Source organism: Rhinatrema bivittatum, chromosome 5, assembly GCF_901001135.1.
Source record: "Rhinatrema bivittatum chromosome 5, aRhiBiv1.1, whole genome shotgun sequence".
NCBI classification, from domain to species: Eukaryota; Metazoa; Chordata; class Amphibia; order Gymnophiona; family Rhinatrematidae; genus Rhinatrema; species Rhinatrema bivittatum.
This window is the reverse complement of record NC_042619.1, coordinates 334,454,116-334,481,391: the sequence shown is the minus strand read 5'-3', so window position 1 is coordinate 334,481,391 and position 27,276 is coordinate 334,454,116. Positions and strand designations below refer to the sequence as shown.

Below are 27,276 nucleotides of genomic sequence, written 5' to 3'. Positions count from 1 at the left end.
AGGTATAAACTGTTTAACTCCCTCCCACCCTACCCCTCTGCCCACCCACCCCTAGGTTTGTATTTCTAATGTAGTCATCCTAACTTCATAATAGGCAACCAGATAAATTAGTAAATTGATTATTCCTTAGGTGCACCAATCAAATAACTTACCTAAATGAGTACTATTCAATGCAACTGCTGTGGAGCCTTTATATTGAGGGTAATCATATGGAAACTTAAGGCTTGCCCCTTTTGTTCAAAACTCTCTACCTTGGAAAAGGAGCTGGATGACTTTAAAGCTGAATTAGCTTCAATAAAGAGAGTCTCAGCCACGGTACATTATTCAGGAAATAATTTCCACTTACCACTGAATAACCAAAACTCAAGAAAAAAGAGATTTACCGTGGGCTCAGGTAGGATAAGACCTGTAACCCACAGACACCCATTATTGAAAGCTGTGCAACCCACAACTCTATCCCACCACTCACACAGGCCATTAAGGAACTTTAAAAGTATTTCAGTGGGCTCTGGTAGAATAAGACCTGTGTTCCGTAGACACACACTGTATCAAGTGCAACAAGTACAAAATGCCTTCTCTGTATTAAATTCTGAAGAAGTCCTTGAGAAAAAGATTGAAATGTTATCAGAAAAGAGAGAAAAAACCCAATGCATACAGAAATTCCAAATCAGAAACCAAAGGAAAAAGCTCACAGTGATGGATGACTCTGTCATCAGAGGCATTAATATCTTCCCTTGCACAAATGCAAAGAGAAAAGTGGATAACAAAACTCAACTAAATAGGTCACAAAAGGAGTCCAGGAACAGCAGTAACCTGAGCAAAGAAAGCTGGAAAGCTATGAGCACAAATGCTCGTAGTTTGGGTAATAAAATCCCAGAGCTGCAAGCCCTAATGGTGGAGGCAGACTTGGACGTTGTTGCTGTCACGGAAACATGGTTTACGGAATATCATGACTGGGATACGGCAATACCAGGCTATAACTTGTTAAGGAAGGACAGAGAGGATAGGAAAGGGGGAGGAGTGGCTCTATATGTCAGAAACAATATCCAAGCATCTGAGCTGCAAGGAAGATGGGGCAAAGAAGAAGCACTATGGGCCGACTTAAAAAAAGATGGGGCATCCATTTTTATTGGAGTGGTTTACAGGCCTCCAAACCAAAAGGAAGAGCTGGACAGAGATCTGATTGAAGACATCCACAGGATAGCAAAGAAAGGAGAAGTGGTGATCGTTGGAGACTTTAATATGCCAGATGTAGACTGGAGAATCCCATCTGCAGAATCTAATAATAGTAGAGAAATAGTAGATGCCCTGCAAGTAGCTTTGTTCAAACAAATGGTAATGGAACCCACGAGAGAAGGAGCTATACTCGACTTAGTGCTCACTAATGGAGATAATGTCTCAGACGTCCAGGTGGGTGCCCACCTCAGCACCAGTGATCATCAAACGGTATGGTTTAATATCACAAAAAGGACACGGAAAAGAAGCACAAAAACCCAAGTTTTGATGTTCAAAAACACAGACTTTGATGAAATGGGGAAGTACCTGGAGGAAGAACTAAAAGGCTGGGAAAACGAGAGAGATGTGGATCAACAGTGGACCAATCTAAAAGGAGCAATCACCAAGGCAACTAATCTATATGTTAGAAAAGTAAAGAAAAGCAAAAGAAAAATGAAACCTATCTGGTTCTCAAAGGAGGTGGCTGACAAAATAAAGGCTAAAAGAACAGCGTTCAAGAAATATAAAAGATCCCAAAAGGAGGAACACAAAGAAGAATATCTGGTAGAACTGAGGGAGATGAAGAAATTAATCAAGATGGCAAAAAGTCAAGCGGAAGAGAGGATTGCCAAAGAGGTAAAGAGTGGTAACAAAACATTTTTCAGATACATCAGTGAAAAGAGAAAAGTTCAAAGTGGTATAGTGAAATTGAAAGGTGGAAAGGATCAATGTGTGGAGAGAGACGAAGAAATGGCAGAAATATTAAATGAATACTTCAGTTCTGTGTTCACTAAAGAGGACCCTGGAGAAGGACCGACACTAGTTAACAAGAAACTGGAGGGGAATGGAGTAGATGTAACTCCATTTACAGTAGAAAATGTATAGGAAGAGCTGGTGAAACTGAAAGTGGACAAAGCCATGGGGCCTGATGAAGTTCATCCCAGAATACTGAGGGAGCTCAGAGATGTGCTGGCAGGTCCGCTGTGTGACCTATTCAATAGATCCCTAGAAACGGGAGTGGTGCCGAATGATTGGAGGAGAGCGGTGGTGGTCCCGCTTCACAAGAGTGGGACAGAGAAGAGGCTGGTAACTACAGACCGTTTAGCCTCACTTCGGTGGTGGGAAAAGTAATGGAGTCACTGTTGAAAGAGAAAATAGTGAACTATCTACAGTCGGGAGAATTGCTGGACCAGAGGCAGCATGGATTCACCATTGGAAGATCCTGTCGGACAAATCTGATTGACTTTTTTGACTGGGTAACCAAGGAATTGGATCGAGGAAGAGCACTCGATGTCATCTACTTGGATTTCAGCAAAGCTTTTGACACTGTCCCGCACAGGAGACTGGTGAATAAAATGAGAAGCTTAGGAGTGAGTGCCGAGGTGGTGGCCTGGATTGCAAACTGGTTGACGGACAGAAGACAATGTGTGATGGTAAATGGAACTCTCTCTGAAGAGAGAGCGGTTTTAAGCGGTGTACCGCAGGAATCGGTGTTGGGACCGGTCCTTTTCAATATCTTTGTGAGCGACATTGCGGAAGGGATAGAAGGTAAGGTATGTCTTTTTGCGGATGACACTAAGATCTGCAACAGAGTGGACACGCCGGAAGGAGTGGAGAGAATGAGACAGGATTTAAGGAAGATGGAAGAGTGGTCGAAGACATGGCAGCTGACATTCAATGCCAAGAAGTGCAAAGTCATGCATATGGGGAGTGGAAATCCAAATGAACTGTATTCGATGGGGGGAGAAAGGCTGATGTGCACGGAGCAGGAGAGAGACCTTGGGGTGATGGTGTCTAATGATCTGAAGTCGGCGAAACAATGTGACAAGGCGATAGCTAAAGCCAGAAGAATGCTGGACTGCATAGAGAGAGGAATATCGAGTAAGAAAAGGGAAGTGATTATCCCCTTGTACAGGTCCTTGGTGAGACCTCACCTGGAGTATTGTGTTCAGTTCTGGAGACCGTATCTCCGAAGAGACAGAGACAAGATGGAAGCGGTCCAGAGAAGGGTGACCAAAAAGGTGGAAGGTCTTCATCAAATGACTTATGAGGAGAGATTGAAGAATCTAAATATGTACACCCTGGAGGAAAGGAGGAGCAGAGGTGATATGATACAGACTTTCAGATACTTGAAAGGTTTTAATGATCCAAAGACAACGACAAACCTTTTCCATAGGAAAAAAATCAGCAGAACCAGGGGTCACGATTTGAAGCTCCAGGGAGGAAGATTCAGAACCAATGTCAGGAAGTATTTCTTCACGGAGAGGGTGGTGGATGCCTGGAATGCCCTTCCGAAGGAAGTGGTGAAGACCAGAACTGTGAAGGACTTCAAAGGGGCGTGAGATAAACACTGTGGATCCATAAAATCAAGAGGCCGTCAATAAAGAGTGGGTGGCTAGCCAGAATGACGGCTACTGCCTGGAGACAATACCCTTATTCAATAAACATACACATGGTTACTGTGACTCCAACATCACTCTAAGCTACAACAGCAAGAGGAAATGTGGAAAAAAGGATTCGCACTCACAAAGTGGGGAGTAGCTGGCTTGTTACGGCGGTTACTACCCCAAACCAAATAAGCCTGATACTTCACTTTCAATGCATATCCAGCATAGCTCTCTGCTTCAACGGCAGGGGAGAAGAAAAACTGATACTTCACGCATATCCAGCATAGCTCTCTGCTTCAACGGCAAGGGAGAAGAAAAACTGATACTTCACACATATCCAACATAGCTCCCTGCTTCAACAGCAGGGGAGAAGAAAAACTGATACTTCACGCATATCCAGCATAGCTCTCTGCTTCAACGGCAGGAGAGAAGAAAAACTGATACTTCACGCATATCCAGCATAGCTCTCTGCTTCAACGGCAGGGGAGAAGAAAAACTGATACTTCACGCATATCCAGCATAGCTCTCTGCTTCAACAGCAGGGGAGAAGAAAAAAGGATTCGCACTCACAAAGCGGGGAGTAGCTGGCTTGTTACGGCGGTTACTACCCCAAACCAAATAAGCCTGATACTTCACTTTCAATGCATATCCTGCTTCAACGGCAGGGGAGAAGAAAAACTGATACTTCACGCATATCCAGCATAGCTCTGCTTCAACGGCAGGGGAGAAGAAAAACTGATACTACACGCATATCCAGCATAGCTCCCTGCTTCAACGGCAGGGGAGAAGAAAAACAACCAATAAGAGCTGAATAACATAGTCTGGGTAAAACAAATAAGCATGGGTGTAGCTTGCTTATTGCGGCGGTTACTTCCCCTATTACCCCTAACTAATCAAGCTTGATATTTCACTTGGTTGCAGCTCCATCACTACTCTCTACATTAATGGTGGGGGTGGAAGGGAAATAGAACCAAAGAGCTAAGAGAAACAGATAAGTATGAGAAAAAAATGTGAAGCTTGCTGGGCAGACTGGATGGGCCGTTTGGTCTTCTTCTGCCGTCATTTCTATGTTTCTATGTTTCTATGTTTCTCGGTGATTCCTCGGTGTGTGACTTCGGACTGGCAAACGGTGATCCCTCGGTGGGTGACTTCGGATTGGCAAGTGGCAATCCTCTGGTATTCAACCTCGGACATCTCTCGGACCATCCTCCTTCAAGGGCCCACCTATGTCCCTGTGGCTCGGGTCCCTACGGGCTCCTCCTGGGGGGACCGCGGGCTTCCAGTGGTGAAGATCCAGTTGGCCTTTGCACCGACTCCATGCCTCTTTGACCTCTCAAAGGTCCATCAAAGTCGCCTGCAGCGAAGATCCAGCCAGTTCCAACTTCTGTTCCGCCTCACCATCCGACGGGGGAACCTGAGGAGCCATCTCCTAAGGTAGTACCAACTTCCCTATCGGTCCAAGGGTTCACGATCCCTCCTGGTCATAACAGATTGCCAAGTCCATGAACCTGGCAGAGGCACCTGCCCGCCAGGCCATCCCCGGAATGGCCCAACGAATGATGGACCAGCAGAAAACCCTTGATGCCCTCGTCTCCGCAATGGAGAGCCTGAATCAATGTTTCGAGGCATTAGGGCCCATGAACCTCACTTTGCCATCCCCGTCTATGGCCCCTGGGGCCCGCTCATTGATTCGTCTGCCTACACCACCACGCTTTTCCGGAGAACCCTGGTCCTGTAGGGGTTTCATTAACTAGTGCAATATGCACTTCCGTCTACAGCCGACCCTCTTCCCCGACGATGCTACCAAGACCACCTTCATTCTCTCTCTCCTCGAAGGGAAGGCCCTGGAATGGGCTTCCCCCGTGTGGGAATGGGATGACCCCGTCTTGAGTAACTTGAGAGAGTTCTGGGAGCTTTTCCGAATGAGTTTCGGTGATCCCACTCAGGAGGTTTCCGCTGGGCCCAAGCTTCTCCAACTGCGTCAGGGTTCGAGAATGCTGGCCAAGTTTGCCATCGAATTCTGGACCCTCTCTTCAGAGCTCGGTTGGGGCCCAGACTGCTTACGACCCATCTTTCTACAGGGACTCAGTCCTCGAATCAAGGACGAGCTCGCAGGCCGGGAACTACCCGGGTCCTTGAACGCCCTCATCGATCTAGGAGGGCGTATTGATAGGCGCCATCAAGAACGCCGTCAAGAGGCCCAGATGGCCATGAAAACCTCAACACCTCCTAGACGCCTGTCATGCTCACCCTTTCCTAAAGGTGAATCAGAAGGGCCCTGAACACTGACCGACGAGCCTATGCAATTGGGTCGAGGGAAGCTCTCCACACGGGAGCGCCAAAGGCGAATCAGAGACGTCCTCTGCCTCTACTGCGGTGCGGCGGGTCACCAAGTAGCCGCCTGCCCAGTGCGGCCAGGAAACTCTCGGGCCTAGGACCTGAAGGAGGTCTCTTCCTGGGCCTAACATCACCTGAACTTCCACTAACCCTGCCAGTTGCACTGACATCTGGGGACAGCGAATTCCATACCTTAGCCCTGGTAGACTCAGGAGCCGGGGGCAACTTTATTATGAAGAGTCTGGTGGAGCACTTAAAAATTCCACAGGTTGAATGGATACTGGAGATCACGTGACACGTGAGAGGGGGCGGATGTAGCCGACCCTCTCGGGCTCCCTGGTTTTCCTGATCTAACCCCATCCGGCCCTATTTTTCTTTTTTTTCGTGGAAGTTAACCAATATCCCAGTGTATTTTTGTTTGGTGAGCTGAACTGAAGCCAGATGTCGACCCGAATGGCAAGATTTGGCAAGAGACAAAACAAGGCCTGCTGATCCGGCTTCCGAGGAGAATCACAATATGGCGGACTTACCGGCGCCGACAAACTGGGCAGATCTCCGTGCTGCTGTGGTTGAAGCGCTGGAACCTGAGTTTAAAAAGTTATCATCACAAATAGGAGAGGTGACCGCGGCGATCGCTGGATATGAGGCGCGATTCTCGGCGCTGGAGCAGCGGCTCTCGGATGGAGAAGATGGCGCCCAGGCCACGAGGTCAAAGGTTGCGGAGCTGAGAGCGGAGATCATCCGGCACACAGCTCGTATTGAGGATTTGGAAAACAGGTCCAGGAGGTCCAATTTACGCCTGGTAGGCCTTCCGGAGGAGATCGATGATCGCGATTTGCCCCAAAAATTAGAAAAGTGGCTGACCCGCGAACTTTCTCTGGAGACAGAGCATGGACCCCTGAGAATAGAGAGAGCTCACCGGTTGGGGCAGAAACGGGCTCAGCAAGACAAACCACGAGTGATAATAATAAAGTTGTTAAATTATGCTCATAAGGTTGAAATCCTGCAGGCAACTCGACGAGGGCAAGCGCTGATGTATGAGGGGAAGAGGATTCTAATCTTTCAGGATTTCTCAGGGGCCTTATCTGCGCAGCACATGGCGTTCTCCCCACTGTGTGCTCAACTGTTTAATCTGGGCCAGAGAGCTGTGATAATATACCCAGCGCGGGTCCGAGTCAGTGCCCCTGGAGGGCCCAGATGGTTTACGGAGGTGGCTGACTTAAAAGCTTATATTGGAACTCTGGGGCGAGTGGCTGGAGAGAAACCGGGCGGACGCAGTTCTGGGTCTGACACAGGATGAATGTGAATGACAGCCAGTATAATAATCAAGCCTCTTCGGCAGTTTATTGAAGGCAAGGCACGAGGTGCCCAGCTCTTTAAGAACATAAGAACATAAGAAAATGCCACACTGGGTCAGACCAAGGGTCCATCAAGCCCAGCATCCTGTTTCCAACAGTGGCCAATCCAGGCCATAAGAACCTGGCAAGTACCCAAAAACTAAGTCTATTCCATTTTACCGTTGCTAATGGCAGTGGCTATTCTCTAAGTGAACTTAATAGCAGGTAATGGACTTCTCCTCCAAGAACTTATCCAATCCTTTTTTAAACACAGCTATACTAACTGCACTAACCTCATCCTCTGGCAACAAATTCCAGAGTTTAATTGTGCGTTGAGTAAAAAAGAACTTTCTCCGATTAGTTTTAAATGTGCCCCATGCTAACTTCATGGAGTGCCCCCTAGTCTTTCTACTATCCGAAAGAGTAAATAACCAATTCACATCTACCCGTTCTAGACCTCTCATGATTTTAAACACCTCTATCATATCCCCCCTCAGTCGTCTCTTCTCCAAACTGAAAAGTCCTAACCTCTTTAGTCTTTCCTCATAGGGGAGTTGTTCCATTCCCCTTATCATTTTGGTCGCCCTTCTCTGTACCTTCTCCATCGCAATTATATCTTTTTTGAGATGCGGCGACCAGAATTGTACACAGTATTCAAGGTGCGGTCTCACCATGGAGCGATACAGAGGCATTATGACATTTTCCGTTTTATTCACCATTCCCTTTCTAATAATTCCCAACATTCTGTTTGCTTTTTTGACTGCCGCAGCACACTGAACTGACGATTTCAATGTGTTATCCATTATGACACCTAGATCTCTTTCTTGGGTTGTAGCACCTAATATGGAACCCAACATTGTGTAATTATAGTATGGGTTATTTTTCCCTATATGCATCACCTTGCACTTATCCACATTAAATTTCATCTGCCATTTGGATGCCCAAATAACATCTCACTGAGCAATTTTATCTAGCCTGCTGCAATTTACATTTTTTCTGGCCTGTGGTGCTTCTTTCTTTCCTTTCACTTCCCACTCACCTGGAAAACAAGGGAGACAAGAGAGGTGCAAGCAGTGGGAGCGATGGAATAGAACAGTCTCAAGAGCGTGCTGGAGCTAGTAGGAGCCGTGCTGGAGCCACCACTGGAGAAAGAAAGAGGGAGTCCTACCAAGCCACCGCAGGACAAAAGAAGGAAGCTGTGCGAAAGCACCACGGGCACAAACAGAAGAAAGGCATGAGCCAGAGCGCCACTGGCAGGAGGAGGAGTAGAAGCGGCAAGCACAGGTATAGGGGGACCGGAGAACTGTGGCCTGTTGGGAGGAGAAAGAGAAAAGGGCATTGGAAGTGGGAACGAAAGAGAGGAGATGGGGATGAAGGGAAGAGAATGAGGAAACTGTGAGAAGGGGATGTTGGGGAAGAGAAAGGGAAGAAAATACTGAGGGAAGAGAGAAAGATAAAGGAGATGCTGAGAGGGAGATATCGGATGAGGGAAAAAGGAAGAGAAGAAACGCTGGGAGGAGAAGGAAAGAGACAGGCTGGAGAGTGAGGGAATGAGAGGGTACATTTTGAGAAAAAAGGCAGAAAGAGAGATAACCCAGAGGGAGCAAAAGGGACAAGAGAGAGAGGAGAGGCTGGAGGAGAGTCGAAGAATAGAGATGCTGTGAGAAGGGGAGAAAAAGGAAAACTAAGGTTTAGGATAAGGGGGAAAGATAGAGGGGTGATGCTGAAAGGAAAGAAGAGACCTTAGGAGGAATGGGGAAGGAGGATATGCTAGCAGGAGAGGGGCAAGAGAAGAGACATTGAGAGGAGGCGGGAATAAAGAAGGACAGTGGGGTAGAGGGGAAGAGAGGAGATGCTAGGAGGAGAAGGAAAGAAGGAGACACTGGGAAGATGGGGGAGAGGAGGTCATTAATATTTTCATCTAGCGCTCTCAATTATTTGAAATGTTTGACATGGCCCTGCTCATAAAAAGTTTGGGGACCCCTGTTCTGGATGATGCAAGAAATAATTGCATGTAGCACATAAGCTTGACATGTACACAATTAATGGTTAGACACAGGGGAGGGAGAGTGTATGTGTGTGGGAGGAGGCGGACAGTGAGCTGCTAGAAAAGCCCCAGAAGACAGACTAATACGTGAGGAAAAATATTTGGGGGCAATAATCAAAATTATGCGTATTGTTCCATTCTCTGCCTTCCCCCAGGGAACACCGCCATAGTATGTGTCTAAAAGTATGTGCGTTGTTGAAAACATACAAGTTTTTACTTACATGCACAAGTAACTTCTATAAAAAAAACCACAAGCCGATTTGCACAGGTAAAACACTGTTATGCTCACGGAAATGCCTTATTGCCTTCTCTATATTTCAAAGAGCCTCCTGGCCATTTCAGAGCTCCTCAAAGAAGGACAGAAGAGGGATGTGCTTAGAATCGCTGCCCTGGATAATTGTATCATTTTTGTGCTTATACTTGGATGTCCGTGAGTTTTCAGAGTAGAAGTCTTGGTATTTAGGACCTGGATGGTGTGGATCCAGTGTGATTAGCACACTTCAGGTAACTGTGATAGGACCTGTTGAGAGTCCAGTGTGGTTATCAGTTTTGAAAGGTCCATTCTGTGGTGTTGCAAGTGCAACAGAGTAGGATGCCCAGGCATCTCGGGTAATGGAAATGGGTATTAAATGTATTAAGAAATACAGAGTTGGGTGTCAGTCTTCCTTCCTGGTCTTTACTGAAAAGGGTCCACTTTTTGATAATGTGTGGGGACCATAATGCTCAGTTAAATATCAAAAAGGAATAAGCGTATATCTACTGCTGATTCTGTATGTATTTAAAAAATGATCACAGTCTAGAAACATGGTAAAACAAACAGGCTGATACAGTACAGTGCGCTCCAATGGAGCGCACTGTACTGTATCAGCTGTGCTGTACTGTATCAGCTGTGCCAGCTAACAGTGCGCTCCAATGGAGCGCACTGTTAGCTGGCATTTGGACGCGCGTTTGACGTGCTAGTTTACCCCTTATTCAGTAAGGGGTAATAGCGTGTCCAAAACGCATGTCCAACCCCCCCCCCCCGAACCTAATAGCGCCCGCAATATGCAAACGCATGTTGATGGCCCTATTAGGTATTCCCGCGCGATTCAGTAAGTAAAATGTGCAGCCAAGCCGCACATTTTACTTTCAGAAATTAGCGCCTACCCAAAGGTAGGCGCTAATTTCTCCGGGCACTGTGCACCCTCCGACTTAATATCATGGTGATATTAAGTCGGAGGTCCCGAAAGTTTAAAAAAGTAAAAAAAAAAAAAAAATTGAAATAGACCCACGGCTCGCAAACCGGATGCTCAATTTTGCCAGCGTCCAGTTTCCGAACCCGTGGCTGTCAGCGGGCTCGAGAACCAACGCCTGCAAAATTGAGCGTCGGCTGTCAAACCCGCTGTCAGCCGCCGCTCCTGTCCGAAAAGAGGCGCTAGGGACGTGCTAGTGTCCCTAGCGCCTCTTTTTACTGCCGAGCTTAATTTAAATAAATTTATTTACTGTATCGCGCGCACAGGAGAGTGGCCTCTGCGCGCGCCGGGAGAGCGGGCATTTGCCCGCTCTCCCGTGATTTTTACTATATCGGCCCAAAAGAAAGGTTGAGCATACAGAGAAATGGCAGCAGACTATAATTGCCAGCCTTCCTATCGAAGCTGGTGCTTGATGATGATCTTGATTTTATGGGGACATCTTGTCAGTGTTTGTATTGCATGTGTGAATGTTTAGGAGGGCTGGTTTCAAAGCTATTTACCCTGTATTTATCCAAGTAAATTGGCTTCTTTGAATATTGTGCCCCTTTGCCTGGTTAACACTACAGTGGGCTTACACAGTGCGTGTACTTTTAGCTGGCAGAGAAAAGGCATTGCTGGGAGATGGGAGAGGGCATGGTAGGGAAAGAGAGCCCACAGATTTGATTTTCAAATCCTCACATATTTTGCATGAAATTTTTTTGCTTGCACAAAAAGCAGGTATAAAATCCAGGTAAGTTTCCTTTGAGATTTAGCTGCAAACCCATGAACTTTGCACCTCCTAAATGTTTGGGAAATCTGAGTCGTGTCCATGGATAGAAGAACAAAGTGCTGGTATATTTCAGAGGTGGCCAACTCCAGTCATCGAGAACCACAAATAGGGCAGGTTTTGAAGATATCCACAATGAATATGCATGAGACAGATTTGCATGCACTGTTTCCATTGTATGCAAATCTATCTAATGCCTATTCACTATAGATATCATGAAAACCAGGCCTGTTTGTGGCTTTTGAGGACCGGAGTTGTCACACTCTTGGTGTATATATATATATATATTTTTTTTTTTTTTCTAGAAATAAAACGAATCCTCTTTTTAAGACAACGTTTCTCTCAATTATAATAGCAAAGAAACTCCATCATTGCTTTGTCATTACAGAACAACATATGAAATCAAAAAAGGAAATAAAACCACAGCCAGCGCTTCAATGGACAGTTTCAGAGGCTGACAATGACATTTTACTAACATAATAAAATCAAGCTTTTTCATTGTTGCAGGATTTTAATAGGGACAGAAATATTAGGGGTGTGCAGAAGTTAAAATTTATTTTGTTTTCTCATTTTTTTTCCCCACGAATTGTTTCATTTAATGTTTAACTTGTTTTTCATTTAAAATAACAAAAACAAAACAAACATTTAAAAAAATCCTCAAAAAAAAAAAAAAAAAGGAAATGGGGCCTCTTGTCCCTCCCACCCAGAAAAATGTTGGGCCAGGATCCTTCCGACCCCCACTTATCTGGTCCGGAGGGGATATGCTGGCGAGGTCTAGGCCCAGGCTAACGCCTCTGCCTTGCTTAGGCCTAGGCTGTGATAGATCACAGCGACCTCTGCCTAGGCTCTACACAAGGCTGAGGCTTGGCCTGGTCCCAATGCCTCAGCCTAGGTTGGATGCCTGGGCCTCAGCCTCTGCAGGGTATTGACTCCCGGGCCTCGGCCCAGATGTCAGGACTCAGCCTCCAAGCCAGGCCCCAGCATTGGGCCTGGCCTCCGGACCGAGCCCTGGCATCGAGCCCGACCCTGGGTCTTGGCTGAGGCCCAGACTTTGGAACCTGGCCTCAGAACTGGGGGCCTTGGTCTCGGTTGAGGCTCAGGCATCGGGACCCAGCCTGGCCATGGCATTGGATCCCTGACAGATTAGGTAAGTGGGAGTCAGGAAATTTTCTAACCCCAGTAAAATATTTTGGGGTAGTTCCTGGGCCTTTGCTTGGGTCTTGGCCAAGGTCCCAGCGTCAGACCTGTGTGAGCTGAGACCACAGTGTTACACTCGGGTGAAGGCTGTGGCTTGAAACAACCACAGCCTTTGCCTGGGCCTCTGCCAAGGCCAAGGTACCAGTATTGCGCTCAGGTGTAGGCCATGGCCCTTGCTTTGGGCCTTGGCCTATCCCCTATGCTAGGGAGATTTTTTTTAACCGAATGAAACAAATATGATTTGTTTAATTCTTGAGGCCCCTCAGTTTACTTTGGGGCCCTGTGATAGAAACATATTGGCCCTTATTTGTTTAATTTTTCAAATTTGGTTGAATGAATGCACATCCCTAAGAAATATCATAGTCACTCACCTCCCTGAGGGAAAAACTGAGAGTAGATGAGCTTGAATGTTTCTTCATCCACGAGACCGCTGGGGCACTCCTGTAAGGAGACATTACACAACAACTCCCACAATCAATGTCCGTATCGGCAGTTTCTAGGTTCAGCTACCGTGGTCACAGCTTTCAGCATCAATTCACACAACTCCTATAGCCAGTCTAGCAGATCCCTACTCCCATCATCAGTGACTCCCTGCCCTCCCAACACTCAGTGCCAGTGACCACAACTAGAGCTGCCAACTAGCTCCATTTTTTTCAGGACAGGTTTACCCAATTTTCTGCATGGACTCATAGTTCTGCTTTTCTTAGGGATACCAATAGGAAATTCAGAATTAAAAGTTCATTCATGTAATGGTGTAAAACTAGGACTGGATCAGCCTGTCCTGAAAAAACAGCCAGTTAGCAATGCTAACTACCACTTTCAGCGATCTCAACTCCAAGCATCATCAGCCTCTCCAACTCCTACTATCACTGACCTCACTGCTCAGTATCAGATCCCTCATCTCTCACCATTTACAAACTCAACTTCCAAAGCTGCCAGGTGATCCAGTTAAAAGAGGGAGACTTTTGGCTAGTCCTAGTTTTTTAACTTACATTCCCAATGCCTTTTGGTATTTGTAGTTCTTGGTTTTACCATTTTAAATCAGCACTGCAGATACCAAAATGCAACAGAAATCCAGGACTGGCCTAGGATCTCCCTTCTTGATCTGAGTCACTTGGTATCTCTGAACTCCCAGAGTCGATCCTCCGGCTCCTAGCTTTAGATGCTCAACTCCCAGTATAAGCAACCAAATTCCCTTATGGGCCAATATAGTAAAAGTCGCGGGAGAGCGGGCGAGCGCCCATTCTCCTGTGTGCGCAATTTAGTATTCAAATGAGGGCCGGCGGAAAAAGAGGCGCTAGGGACACTAGCACGTCCCTAGCGCCTCTTTTTTGACAGGAGCGGCGGCTGTCAGCAAGTTTGACAGCTGACACTCAATTTTGCAGGGGTCGGTTCTCAAACCTGCTGACAGCCACGGGTTCGGAAACCAGACGCTGGCAAAATTGAGTGTCCGGTTTTCAACCTGCGAGCCGCGGGCTGATTTTAAAATTTTTTTTATTTAAAATTATTTTTTACTTTTGGGACCTCTGACTTAATATCATCATGATTCTTCATTCTGTTTCATTGTAAACCGGTTTGATATGCATTTTATGCAGGAAAATCGGTATAAAAAAACTTTAAATAAATAAATAAATGATAAGTCGTACACTTTCCCGGTGCCGGCAGAAATTAACACCTACCTTTGGGTAGGCGCTAATTTCTGAAAGTAAAATGTGCAGCTTGGCTGCACATTTTACTTACTGAATGCGCGGGAATAACTAATAGAGCCATCAACATGCATTTGCATGTTGCGGGCACTATTAGTTTCCGGGGGGGGGGGGGGGGGGTGGGAATAAGGGGTAAAGCTAGTGCATCAAAAATGCGCGTCCAAACGCGGGTTAACAGTGCGCTCCACCGAAGCGCACTATACTGTATCGGCCCACCTCCCACTGTCAGTAACGTCAGCTCCAACTATCAGGGCCCCCTAACTTCCAATTTCAGAGCCCCACTACCATCGGCAATTCTATGTCCCATCAGTAACCCATCATTGGCTCTGCTAAAATGCTTTATTGAAGCTGGTTGGAGAGTTTGTGGGCAGACCAGAATAGGTTTCCACAGTCAGTAAGATGCAGAGCTGTATAAGGAAGAGAAAACTAGTTCCTGGAGTATAAACATTTAGGTTCTTCTTTAGAAGGTTTTAGCATGCTGCAAAGCCAGGCCCCAGAAAGTAGATAACAGCTTCTACAGACTAATGTTGCTGGTACGAAAGTAGCAGTGTATTTGATTGTAAATTGAAAGTACTCTTAAAGGGGACGATAAAAGTATGTACTAGAAAAGGTGTCAGTGTTTTAAGGGAGAGACAATTCTGAGAAACCTGGGCAGGTCAATTTGGCCTTGTCACACCTTCACAATCTCTGCCATAAGTCATTTCCATCAGCATTGCCAGCTCCCATGATTAATCACCAAACTCTCATCAAAATGACTAACTCCCAGTATAAGCACCAAACATCAGTTTCCACTGCCTGAAACGTCAGCTCCAGTGCCAGCCACCCCCAACAACATCAAGGACTTCACTTTCCACTGTGTGCTCAGCTCCCAATATCATCCCCCCAATTCCCAGGTTCAGTGACCCCCAACTTCCAACATTAATGCCATCAATTGTGGCCATCAGTACCCCCTAACTCCCACCACCATCCCTACCAAATCACAGTGTTAGACTAGAGAGGATGAGAGGGGGACGGTGAGGAGGAAGGTTAGCACCTGCTGTACTCACTGTTTTGAAGCCTCTGTACAGTGACTGCAGCTCCTTCTTGGTGAACTTGGTTAAAGACTGGAGCTGTTCCAGCCCCTCTGGCTGATGTCGAACCGTGGAGAGTTCAAAGTCAAGATCACTGCTGTCTGTGAAGAGAAAGCACAGACTGTGAAGAAGAAGCACAGACCACGGGTGCACAAGGAGCAAGCTATGAAACATCAGAGGAAAGAGGGGTGCACAGACTGTCAGCGACTGGGGGAAAGGAGATCACATGATGCAGACTGTGCAACAGAAGAAAGGAGGTCACAGAAAGGCGAATGAGGGCAATTTAGACTGAGAGACTACAGGTAAGGAGGGCATGAGGGAAGACAGAGACCAAGGAAAGGGCAGCACATAGATTAGGAGAGACTGGAGAAAAGGGAGCAGACTATAAAAAAGGAGAAAAAGTAGGTCAGTGAGAGGTGTGCTGGGGAAGGGGGTGTTACATAGACTAGGAGCTCTGTTGAGGGTTGTCACTTAGACTGGTAATTTGGTCACTGATTACTGTAATATTTTATATCTGCTGCGCATCTTGTTTCTGGATCTAGCATTCGAGATCTTATTACCCCTGTGATCGCTCATCTTCACTGGCTTCCAGTAACGTGGCGAGTAAAATGCAAAACTACTGTGTAAGTGTACAAAGCCATTCACGGTTTAGCTCCTCATTTTAACTCCCTCCTAAAAGTGTATTGCCCTGCCCGCATGCTGAGATCCTCATCTCAGAACTTGTTGGCAGTCTCTTTGGTGCAGCTAGTTTACCTCAAGGAATCTAGAGAGAGGACATTTTATGTTCTGAATCCATGCTTATGCAACCAGTGACAAATGAGTTGTCCTTGGTCACATTTGCTGTAAGCTTACTTGTCTCAACTAGCTTTTTAAGCAGATTCCTGTTTAATGGATATTATGGTCAGGGAAGGGCTGTCGGGCTCGGTTGCAGCAGTTGAGCATCAGCATTGACACTTTATGAGATACTTGGGCATCTTTGTCCTGGTTCATTATTTATAATCACTTGCGAGTACTTTCTCAAGCAAGTATACAGTCATTGTTGCTTTTATGTCTTGCTATATGTGTTTTAGTTATTTCATTCTTAGCATCTGTATTTATTGGCTTGTAGTTTGTTTGGTTTTAGTTTCGTATCCGCTGGTTTATGTATCTATCGGTTATGATTTTGTTTTTACTTAAATGTTTTTAACTCTCATTAATCACGTATCTTACTTCTAACCCGCCTAGTATTGTAGATAGGTGGGCTATAAATTTATAAATAAACAAAATGAATAAATAAACTATTGGGAGGTGGGAGATGGTGCATTACACAGACTGCAGAAGCCCTGTTAAGAAAGGGAGTGAGGATGTGTCCTCAGTATGCTGGACATGCCCTTGGTGAAACAATGCCAAGTATTGTCAGGTTTAAAAGACCAAATCTTCCTCAGCCTCCCCTCCACCTCCTTGGGAGTCAGTGGCAGCGAGGCCAGGCCAATAGTGTGAGAGCAAAATCAGGTCCGTACTCAGAAGGGTTTATCCGGCTAAGTTCTGGACTTAGCTGGACAAACGGGTTTTAAATATCATTGGATGAATTTTAGCCAGGTAAGTCATTAACTGGCTAAAACTTAACTGGATAGAAAAGAGGTAGTGCAGGAGCATTTCAGTGCTGGAGCTTAAACTTAGGTGGGTGACGTGACATTCAGCACTTCCTGACTAAGATTAGTTGGGTGAGTCTGGTCGTGTGGTAAGCAGGTCAAAAGTTACCTGGGTACCTTTACCCGGATAACTTTAAATCTAGCTGAATATATTCACTGGCACTTGTCTGCCACTGAAAGTCACAGGTACAAAACAAGTTGAAGGCTATGGAAGCCCCAATCCCCCTTCCGCCCACACCCCAAGTGCAAAAATAAGTTGCAGGCCTTAGGATCCATATCTCCCCTTCCTCTTCTTTGCAACCTGTGGTATTACCCTCCTCAACCTAAAGCCTGTCCGTACCCCAGCAGCAGGAGGAGGAGAAGCTCTTTTCTCCTCTCATGGGGTGCATACCTAAAGGTCAGTACAGCTGATAGGTACTCGCATTTAGATATTCACTTAATCACTGAATCTTATTTATTTCTCTAACTAATTTATATTCCACCGTTCAGCCACTTCAAAGCGGATTACAGTCAGGTACTGTAGGATATTTTTCAATAGCGCTGGGAAACGTGTTTAGTGCTGAACATATTGTAAGTTAGTTCTTAACACGTTTAATCAGGTAATCAATTTCAGCAATACTATCTGGAATGTTGTAATAAAGAACAGAAAAAAAAACCTTTCTGCAGATTGGTCAATGAACTCAGTGACCATGTGCGCTCTCCACCATACACTGAGGAGCCTACACACATAGCTCAGAACTTACGCATGTACTCACCAAGTTAAAAGCATAATTCAGAATGTACATGAGTAAATTCCAAGTTATGTGTGTCCGCTTATAAATTCCAGGTTACATATGTGCATATATTCCAAGGTACGAGTGTACGCTCCACTGCGGGACCAGCAGACATGGGGACTGGTGGGCTTTTGAAAATTGCCCATGGAGTTGCGCACATAAAATTTGGGGGTGCGGGTGGGGAAGGATGACGAGGTGTAGAGTTGGTGTGAGAAAACCATTTACATACATGCATTTGATTTTCAAAAATATTTGAGTAAATCTACACGCACACATTTATACATACTCAGGAACAGATAACAAGTAGAACAGCAGATATTTATTTACCAAGGTGCAAATATCCCAACAACATGTGATATCCATAGTGCTAGTACTACTGACATCAAAGAATAAACATAGTTCAAGTACTGTCACCATTCACGTACAAAGGCAAGCTGTAAGAAATCCAAGCATCCAGGTGCCTATCCAGCACAATTGTCATGTACCCTAGTGAGCAACCTGTTTACACACACTGGACCTGCCAGATACCAGTGTCACCCTCGGGGTCACCTTCAGCAGCTGCAGGTGGGTGACCGTTTTGCAGACACAGAACAGATCAAAACACAGAGTTCAACCAATAGGGGATCAGAATAAAATCTGGGAAGCTCAAGAGGACACTTGCACTTACTCAGGGATAAATTACAGGCCCACACCAGAAATCTTGTTCCAAAAAAGAAATAAAATTTATTGTAAAGTCGAAAAGAATCAAAGTCCAGATAGGGAAGAATAACAGTAGTTAAACCCCCCCCCCCCCCCCCCCCCAAAAAAAAACAAAAAACCAACTTCAGGAACACAAGTCCAAACGAAATGAAAACAGCTTTTCACTTCCAAATCTCCAGTTCCATCACAGAGCTTACTCAGATTCTCTTTACTTCAAGAATTATCCCCAATCTGTGTGCTTCCCAAGATCAGACAGGGAAAATCCCCAAATCTAAGAGGAATGCTTTTCTTCCCAGGAGCCCTTCCTTAGTTTCCTTAACCCACTCAGGCTTCAAATCCACAGAAATCCTCAGAACCTGTCTAATTACTTCACCAGGCTGCATATCTCAGCCTACTTCTCTTTCCATTCCAGACCCCTGACTAGTGGGAGTCTCAGCCCCAGCTCCACTGCTCCTCTGTAAATCCAAAACGTCTCCCAAGTGCTTGGAAAGCGCCTTTTATAATGTCCTCCCAACCCATCTCTTTTTTGGGGAAGGAAGTCCTTGTGCTCACTCCTCCCAAAACTCGCTACCTCTGGAAAGTTCCTCATTTTAACCAATACGCCATTACACTTTGCAGTGAGACCTAAGCTGCCTTATACCAGTGTTGGCAATGGCTCCGCACACTCCTGGGAATATTTAAAGCAGAATTATAAACATAAGTCCACTTTGAAAATTCATTCTAAAGTCTGCATGTACTTAATACACACAATCTTTAGCCCTACATTGGCCACTGAAAATTATCCTCTTCATTGTTGCTATCCCGGTCACCAGGCTAGCGACCAGGCACTTACCTCCGTGCCAAGGGCCCCGGGTTCGCCGCGCTCCACCGGAGTTTCAGGCCTGGTCAGCCGCATGGCCGCGGCATCTCCCTCGTGGAGACGCCGTCGAGGCCGATTCTAGCTCCTCCCCCTGCCCGGGTACACAGGCGCGCGAGGGGACGGCTCTTGTAGGTCCAGCACCCGGAAGTGCTGAACCGCCCCTTTTCTGACGTCGGAAGCTGGCTGGCTATATAAGCCAGCTTCAGTCTCTCTTACCTTGCCTTGCAACGAGGTCGCTCCTGTGAGTACTTAGTTGCTTCCCTGGATCCAGCCTGCTCTGTTCCTGCTTGTTCCAGTCCTTGTTCCTGTGGTTCCAATCTGCTCTGTTCCTGCTTGTTCCAGTCCTTGTTCCTGTTGTTCCTGCCATGCTCTGTTCCTGCTTGTTCCAGTCCTTGTTCCTGTGGTTCCTGCCGTGCTCCGTTCCTGCTTGCTCCAGTCCGTGCTCCTGTGGTTCCGCTCCTGCCTTTCCAGATTCTCGTCTTCAGCCAGCCTCGACCCTTGGACTCCTGCTCGACTCTTCTCGTCTTCAGCCAGCCTCGACCCTCGGACTCCTGCTCGACTCTTCTCGTCTTCAGCCAGCCTCGACCCTCGGACTCCTGCTCGACTCTTCTCGTCTTCAGCCAGCCCCGATCACCAGATCTCCTAAGTCCCAGCGACCCGGATCCCTACGGGCTCCTCCTGGGGGGGTCTCGGGTTTCCAGGGCGAACACTTCCTTCTTCACGCCAGATCCGCTCCGCCTCCCGGCTCCTTTTCCATCGTCTGGACTCCTCTGTCCAGACAGCCGGGCCAAGGGTTCACTAAACAGACTTTCTCACAACAGTTTGCAAGGCCATGGACCCGGCGGACACTCCCGGCCTGCAGGCCATTCCGGGAATGGCCCAAAGAATCCAGCAACAGCAGCAATGCATTGGTGTTGGCGGCCACTGTAGATCGCCTGGCGAGTCGCGTGGATGCTCAGCCACTCGATGTAGTGGTACAGCCTCCGGCCCCGGCACCTGTACCTCAGCCGTCCGTGCAGACCCAGCTTCCGGCTCCTACGCGTTATTCTGGGGACGCCAAGACTTGTAGGGCCTTCTTGAATCAGTGCTTCATTCGCTTTACCTTGCTGCCGGGACAATTTCCTTCGGATGCTGTCAAAGTAGCCTACATTTTGTCCCTGCTTGACGGGAAAGCCATGATATGGGCTTCGCCACTCTGGGAACATCAAGATGCCTTACTACAAGATTTGCAAAGGTTCGTGGATCATTTCAAACAAACTTTTGATGAACCAGCTCGCCAGTCTACCACCACTACTGAAATTCTACAATTAAAGCAAGGTTCCCGCTCGTTAGCGGACTACGCTATTGAATTTCGCACCCTGGCCATGGAGTTAGGGTGGCAAGATGACTGCTTGCGAGGCATATTCTTGGAAGGTCTTGCAAGTCGTATAAAAGATGAACTGATGACTCGGGAAATTCCCACTACCTTGAACGAGGTGATAGACTTGGCAGGGAGAATCGATCGACGCCTACAGCAGCGAGCCAAAGAGGGCCAAATGCTTCGGCGACCGGTATCCTTGGCGCCCACCTTTTCAAAACCTCTCTCCTCATCTCATAAGTCACAATCCACTCCTACTCACAACTCCTCTGAGGAGCCCATGCAAATTGGGCGAACACCGTTAACCGAGGATGAGAGGAGGCGACAGCGCACTCTAGGATTGTGTCTGTACTGTGGCGCCAAGGGTCACTTACTGGCTCAGTGCCCCGCGAGGCCGGAAAACGCTTGAACCTAGGGAAGAAGGAGGAGATCTCTCTAGGTTGCCTTAATCCTGCTCCTCAATGTACAGTACCTGTTACCCTGGATTACCCAGGAGGTTCCTTCCAGACTCTAGCGTTTATCGATTCCGGAGCTGGAGGGAACTTTATTTTGAAAGAACTAGTATGTCAACTGGGGCTTCCCACACTACCTCGGAATCCTCCGCTTCGAGTCACCTCTATCCAAGGAACTCCGTTATCGGGAGACATCTCGGAGATCACAGGACCTATCACTCTTCGGACTGGGACGCTTCATACCGAGAGACTCTCTTTTATGCTGTTGGAGAAATCAGTACATCCTATAGTCTTAGGTCTTCCGTGGCTGCAACAGCATGCTCCGATTATTCACTGGGATTCTCTTCAAATCGCCCAGTGGAGTTCCTATTGCTTTCAGAACTGTTTGCACTTGCCTCTGAAGTCGACTGTTCCACTCTGTCAGGCTGTCTTGGAGCTTCCAGCCCCTTACCAGAGCTTTGCGGATGTATTCTCAAAACAAAAAGCAGAACTTCTCCCTGCTCATCGTCCATTCGATTGCGCCATCGACTTGCTTCCAGACACCACTCCTCCGCGAGGCAGGGTCTACCCCTTGTCTATACCTGAGACTCGGGCAATGTCGGACTATGTCACGGAGAATCTGGCTAAGGGCTTTATTCGGCCTTCTCACTCACCAGCTGGGGCAGGCTTCTTTTTCGTGGCCAAAAAGGATGGCACCCTCAGGCCATGTATTGATTATCGAGGATTGAATACTATCACCAAGAAAGATCGGTATCCACTTCCTCTAATACCTGAACTTTTGGACAGACTTCAAGGAGCTAAAGTTTTCACGAAACTTGACCTGCGTGGGTCTTATAATCTAGTCCGTATCCGTCCCGGGGACGAATGGAAAACAGCTTTCAACACCCGGGACGGCCATTACGAATACCTAGTAATGCCCTTCGGATTATGCAACGCACCAGCTGTCTTCCAAAATCTAATGAATGAGGTACTGCGGGAGATGCTCCACTCATTTGTCATCGTATATCTTGACGATGTTTTGATCTACTCTCCAGATCTCATCTCTCATCGCCATCACGTCAAACGCGTGTTGCACGCATTAAGAGACAATCATCTATATGCCAAACTAGAGAAGTGTAAGTTCGAGTGCGAAACACTTCCTTTCCTGGGACACATCATTTCTTCTTCTGGCTTCCAAATGGACCCAGAAAAGGTCGCAGCGATCTCTAATTGGCCCCGTCCTGTGGGGTTAAAGGCTCTCCAACGATTTCTTGGTTTTGCCAACTTTTACAGACACTTTATACCATACTACTCCCAAAAGGTGGCTCCTCTCACTGCACTCACCCGCAAGGGCGCCGACACTCATGATTGGTCTACGTCGGCTTGTCTCGCCTTTGAAGAATTAAAAAAAACCTTTTTGCAAGATTCCTGCTTGCGCCATCCAGATCCGCAGCGTCCCTTCATTGTTGAGGTTGACGCTTCCAGTTTGGCGGTCGGGGCCGTCCTCAGTCAGCATGATGCTTCAGGCAAGTTAATGCCTTGCTCTTATTTTTCAAAGAAATTCTCACCAGCCGAGTGCAATTATGGCATCGGAGACAAAGAACTCCTTGCTATCAAACTCGCCTTCGAAGAATGGAGACAGTGGCTTGAAGGGGCCAATCATCCAGTGACTGTATATACTGATCATAAAAATTTACAGTACTTGGCTCAAGCCCAACGGTTGAACCCTCGTCAAGCAAGGTGGTCACTGTTCTTCAGTCGCTTCAATTTCATTCTTAAGTATCGCCCCGCGGAAAAAAATGTTCGGGCAGACGCTCTATCTCGTACCACTCAACCCGAGGAGGAGGAGGGTTTGCAGCATATCTTGAACCCCGCAAGTATACAACTAAATCTCACTCCGCTGGACCCCACTACTAAGATTCTTGTGCCTAAGAGACTTCGTAAGAAGGTCTTAACCTGGGGGCATGACTCCTTAACCGGAGGGCACGCGGGAGTACAAAGGACTCTGGACCTTATAGGCCGCTTCTATTGGTGGCCTGGTCTGCGGAAGGATGTTTCTCTTTACGTTAGTTCCTGTCCTACCTGCGCTCTTCAGAAACCCTTAAGTGGTCCTCAAAGGGAGTTGTTACAGCCATTACCAATCCCTACGGAACCTTGGACACACATTGCGACCGACTTTATAGTAGAACTTCCACCTTCTCAAGGCAAGTCTGTCGTTTGGGTCACAGTGGACTGATTTTCTAAAATGGCCCACTTTGTGCCATTACCTAAACTTCCCTCCGCTACAGAACTGGCTTTGTTGTTCGTTCACCATATATTTCGCATTCATGGTTTGCCCCTCGATATAGTCTCCGACCGGGGGTCTCAGTTCACTGCCAGGTACTGGAGAGCGTTATGCAAAAAATTTAAAATACAGTTAAGTTTCTCCACTGCGTTCCATCCACAGAGCAATGGTCAAACAGAACACATGAACCGTTCATTGAAGTTGTTTTTGAGAGCTTTTATCAACCACAAGCAAGACAATTGGGTAGATCTGCTACCTTGGGCGGAATTCGCCTACAACAATCAAGTGCACGCCGCAACCGGAAGATCTCCCTTCCAGATTGTATACGGTAAACAGCTTAAGCCACCCTTGCCACTTCCAGTGTCAGTCTCCTCACCTGCCGCCCAGTCAACCGCTAACCAACTGGGTAGACTTTGGGGTTCCACGCAGCGCAGCTCCAAAGGGTAGTGCTTTCTTCCAAACGATATGCCGACAGACATCGAAAAGCTGCACCACTGTTCCTCCCAGGGGACAAAGTCTGGCTTAGCACTAAACACCTCCATCTCAGATAACCCTCTAAGAAGTTGGCACCCAAATTCTGCGGCCCTTTCCGTGTTGCGGAAAGAGTGGGCATGGTATCTTACAGGTTACGACTACCCACTTCCCTGCGCATCCACAATGTTTTTCACGTTTCTCTACTGAAGCCAGTCATACTTTCTAAATTTCATCCTAGACCGCCTGACTCTTCCCCGACGCCCACAGCAGAAGATCCCACTTTTCAAGTCCGTGAAGTTCTGGACACTCGCTTTGTTAACAGACGTTGGGAGTATCTGTTAGCATGGGAGGGTTGCGGAGACGAAGACAATACTTGGGAGCCAGCTCGTAACATCTTAGACAAATCTCTCCTGCGACAGTTCCACCTGGACCACCCTGACAAGCCAGGTCCTTTGAAGAGGGGGCGTAAGAGGGGGGATACTGTTGCTATCCCGGTCGCCAGGCTAGCGACCGGGCACTTACCTCCGTGCCAAGGGCCCTGGGTTCGCCGCGCTCCGCCGGAGTTTCAGGCCTGGTCAGCCGCATGGCTGCGGCGTCTCCCTCGTGGAGACGCCGTCGAGGCCGATTCTAGCTCCTCCCCCTGCCCGGGTGCGCGCGCGCGCGCGAGGGGACAGCTCTTGTAGGTCCAGCACCCGGAAGTGCTGAACCGCCCCTTTTCTGACGTCGGAAGCTGGCTGGCTATATAAGCCAGCTTCAGTCTCTCTTACCTTGCCTTGCAACGAGGTCACTCCTGTGAGTACTTAGTTGCTTCCCTGGATCCAGCCTGCTCCGTTCCTGCTTGTTCCAGTTCTTGTTCCTGTGGTTCCAATCCGCTCTGTTCCTGCTTGTTCCAGTCCTTGTTCCTGTGGTTCCTGCCGTGCTCTGTTCCTGCTTGTTCCAGTCCTTGTTCCTGTGGTTCCTGCCGTGCTCCGTTCCTGCTTGCTCCAGTCTGTGGTTCCGCTCCTGCCTTTCCAGATTCTCGTCTTCAGCCAGCCTCGACCCTCGGACTCCTGCTCGACTTTTCTCGTCTTCAGCCAGCCTCGACCCTCGGACTCCTGCTCGACTCTTCTCGTCTTCAGCCAGCCTCGACCCTCGGACTCCTGCTCGACTCTTCTTGTCTTCAGCCAGCCTCGACCCTCGGACTCCTGCTCGACTCTTCTTGTCTTCAGTCAGCCCCGATCATCAGATCTCCTAAGTCCCAGCAACCCGGATCCCTACGGGCTCCTCCTGGGGGGGTCTCGGGTTTCCAGGGCGAACACTTCCTTCTTCACGCCAGATCCGCTCCGCCTCCCGGCTCCTTTTCCATCGTCTGGACTCCTCTGTCCAGACAGCCGGGCCAAGGGTTCACTAAACAGACTTTCTCACAACATTCATCTTATATACTGTTAAACCAAAGCATCTGGAACACTCAAAAAAATCAATTAAAACAAATTTTATTAAATGCTCCATTTTTAACATTTTGAGGTCTATTTTCGGCTTGTTCGGCTCAACTAGTTAGCCAGATAAATGTGTCAGGCTAACTAGCAGGATATATTCAGTGGGGCAGTTAGAGTTAGCTGGTTATGTCTAACTGGCTAACTTTAGGGTAGTCCTACATTCTGAACAGAATTAGGTGTAGAAGTTAAGCTGCTAACTCTGAATATCGGAGTTAGCCATTTAACTTATGTGGCTATCTCTGCTCTTCCTCGGAATGCCTCTTTCGAGATTGCAAGACCCATTTTTATGCTGTGTTGTACAGATCAGTCCACCTGTCTCAGATCTACATGTATATACAGTCCAGAGCAATGTTCATGATAGTGCTAAATGAAACTGCACTTCAGAAAGTGGAAAGTGCCTCTGTAGTGTTTAAATAATAGAATCCAAGGCAAAGGTGTTAAGCAGGACAAGAGTTGCTTGTTCCCTGACAAAAGGCCATTCGTTTCGCCAGTAACGCAGGAGATATACATAGCGAGGACTCCAAAAGCTACAATCATAATGAAGTGTGCAATTAGCTGCTATTCAACAGATGTTATTTCTTAAAATTTAAATATATGTAACAAACTCATTCAACATTAAAAACTTACATTATGGTTTTAAATGCTTTTCAAATCATAATCTTTTATAGAGCAGTGTTTCCTTGTAAGCCATGTAGTGACAGCAAGTTTCTAAAGTTTAAAGGCTAAATATTCTACATCAATTTTAAAAAATAACATTTTGATATGTTTATACAGTATATATATTTTGATATATAAATTGATGTGCAATATTTTGACTAATTAAAACATCTTCACTTCACTTTTCTCTCTGGCATAGGAAGGACAGATAAAAGCTAACTCGCATCAAAAAAATCACACACTGAGTACACAACTCAAAAATTACTGCACAGAGATCATTTACCAACCAGTAGATGTGGGCTGGAAACAAATTTCTTACATTGCTAAGACTAAGGGTTTGGGCTTTTTTATTGCAAATATAAGGGAATGGAAAATAATAGCTCCTACTCTCTCAAATGCAAATGAAATAATCCGGACAAAGTGCAAACAGGAATGAGAAATTACTATTCACCTGATAATTTATTTTTCTTTTTGACAAACAGATGAATCTAGAACAAGTGGGTTATGCACCTCTACCAGCAGATGGAGCCGGACCAAAGCTGACGTCACAGTATATACTGACATCAGCCTTCCAGTAATCTCTGCAAAAGCTAACTGGACAGACTAACAAAACTTGATTAAAAACAGATAACTATTTTAGCACTCAGCCAACAGGAAACACTGAGCTCAAAAAATGTATCAACTAGGGATGTGAATCGTGTCCTCGATCGTCTTAACGATCGATTTCGGCTGGGAGGGGGAGGGAATCGTATTGTTGCCGTTTGGGGGGGTAAAATATCGTGAAAAATCGTTAAAAAATCGAAAAAATCGAAAAATCGAAAAAACCGGCACATTAAAACCCCCTAAAACCCACCCCCGACCCTTTAAATTAAATCCCCCACCCTCCCGAACCCCCCCCCAAATAACTTAAATAACCTGCGGGTCCAGCGGCGGTCCGGAACGGCAGCGGTCCGGAACGGGCTCCTGCTCCTGCATCTTGTCGTCTTCGGCCGGCGCCATTTTCCAAAATGGCGCCGAAAAATGGCGGCGGCCATAGACGAAAAAGATTGGACGGCAGGAGGTCCTTCCGGACCCCCGCTGGAATTTTGGCAAGTCTCGTGGGGTCAGGAGGCCCCCCACAAGCTGGCCAAAAGTTCCTGGAGGTCCAGCGGGGGTCAGGGAGCGATTTCCCGCCGCGAATCGTTTTCGTACGGAAAATGGCGCCGGCAGGAGATCGACTGCAGGAGGTCGTTCAGCGAGGCGCCGGAACCCTCGCTGAACGACCTCCTGCAGTCGATCTCCTGCCGGCGCCATTTTCCGTACGAAAACGATTCGCGGCGGGAAATCGCTCCCTGACCCCCGC

The 27,276-nt window shown here is 47.1% G+C and overlaps 1 protein-coding gene across 1 annotated transcript in view; it reads right to left on the bottom strand.

The window, feature by feature from the left end:
- The window catches only part of KCNIP3 (potassium voltage-gated channel interacting protein 3), a 465,763-nt gene extending 445,302 nt beyond the window's left edge, over positions 1–20,461 (bottom strand). Inside the window, exons 1-3 of the mRNA XM_029603301.1 lie at positions 20,359–20,461; positions 15,271–15,395; positions 12,890–12,959 (exon numbers count right to left, since the gene is read on the bottom strand). Coding sequence (XP_029459161.1) covers positions 12,890–12,959; positions 15,271–15,395; positions 20,359–20,461 — 298 coding nt within the window. The remainder of the gene's footprint in view (positions 1–12,889; positions 12,960–15,270; positions 15,396–20,358) is intronic.
- Positions 20,462–27,276: the final 6,815 nt, after the last annotated feature.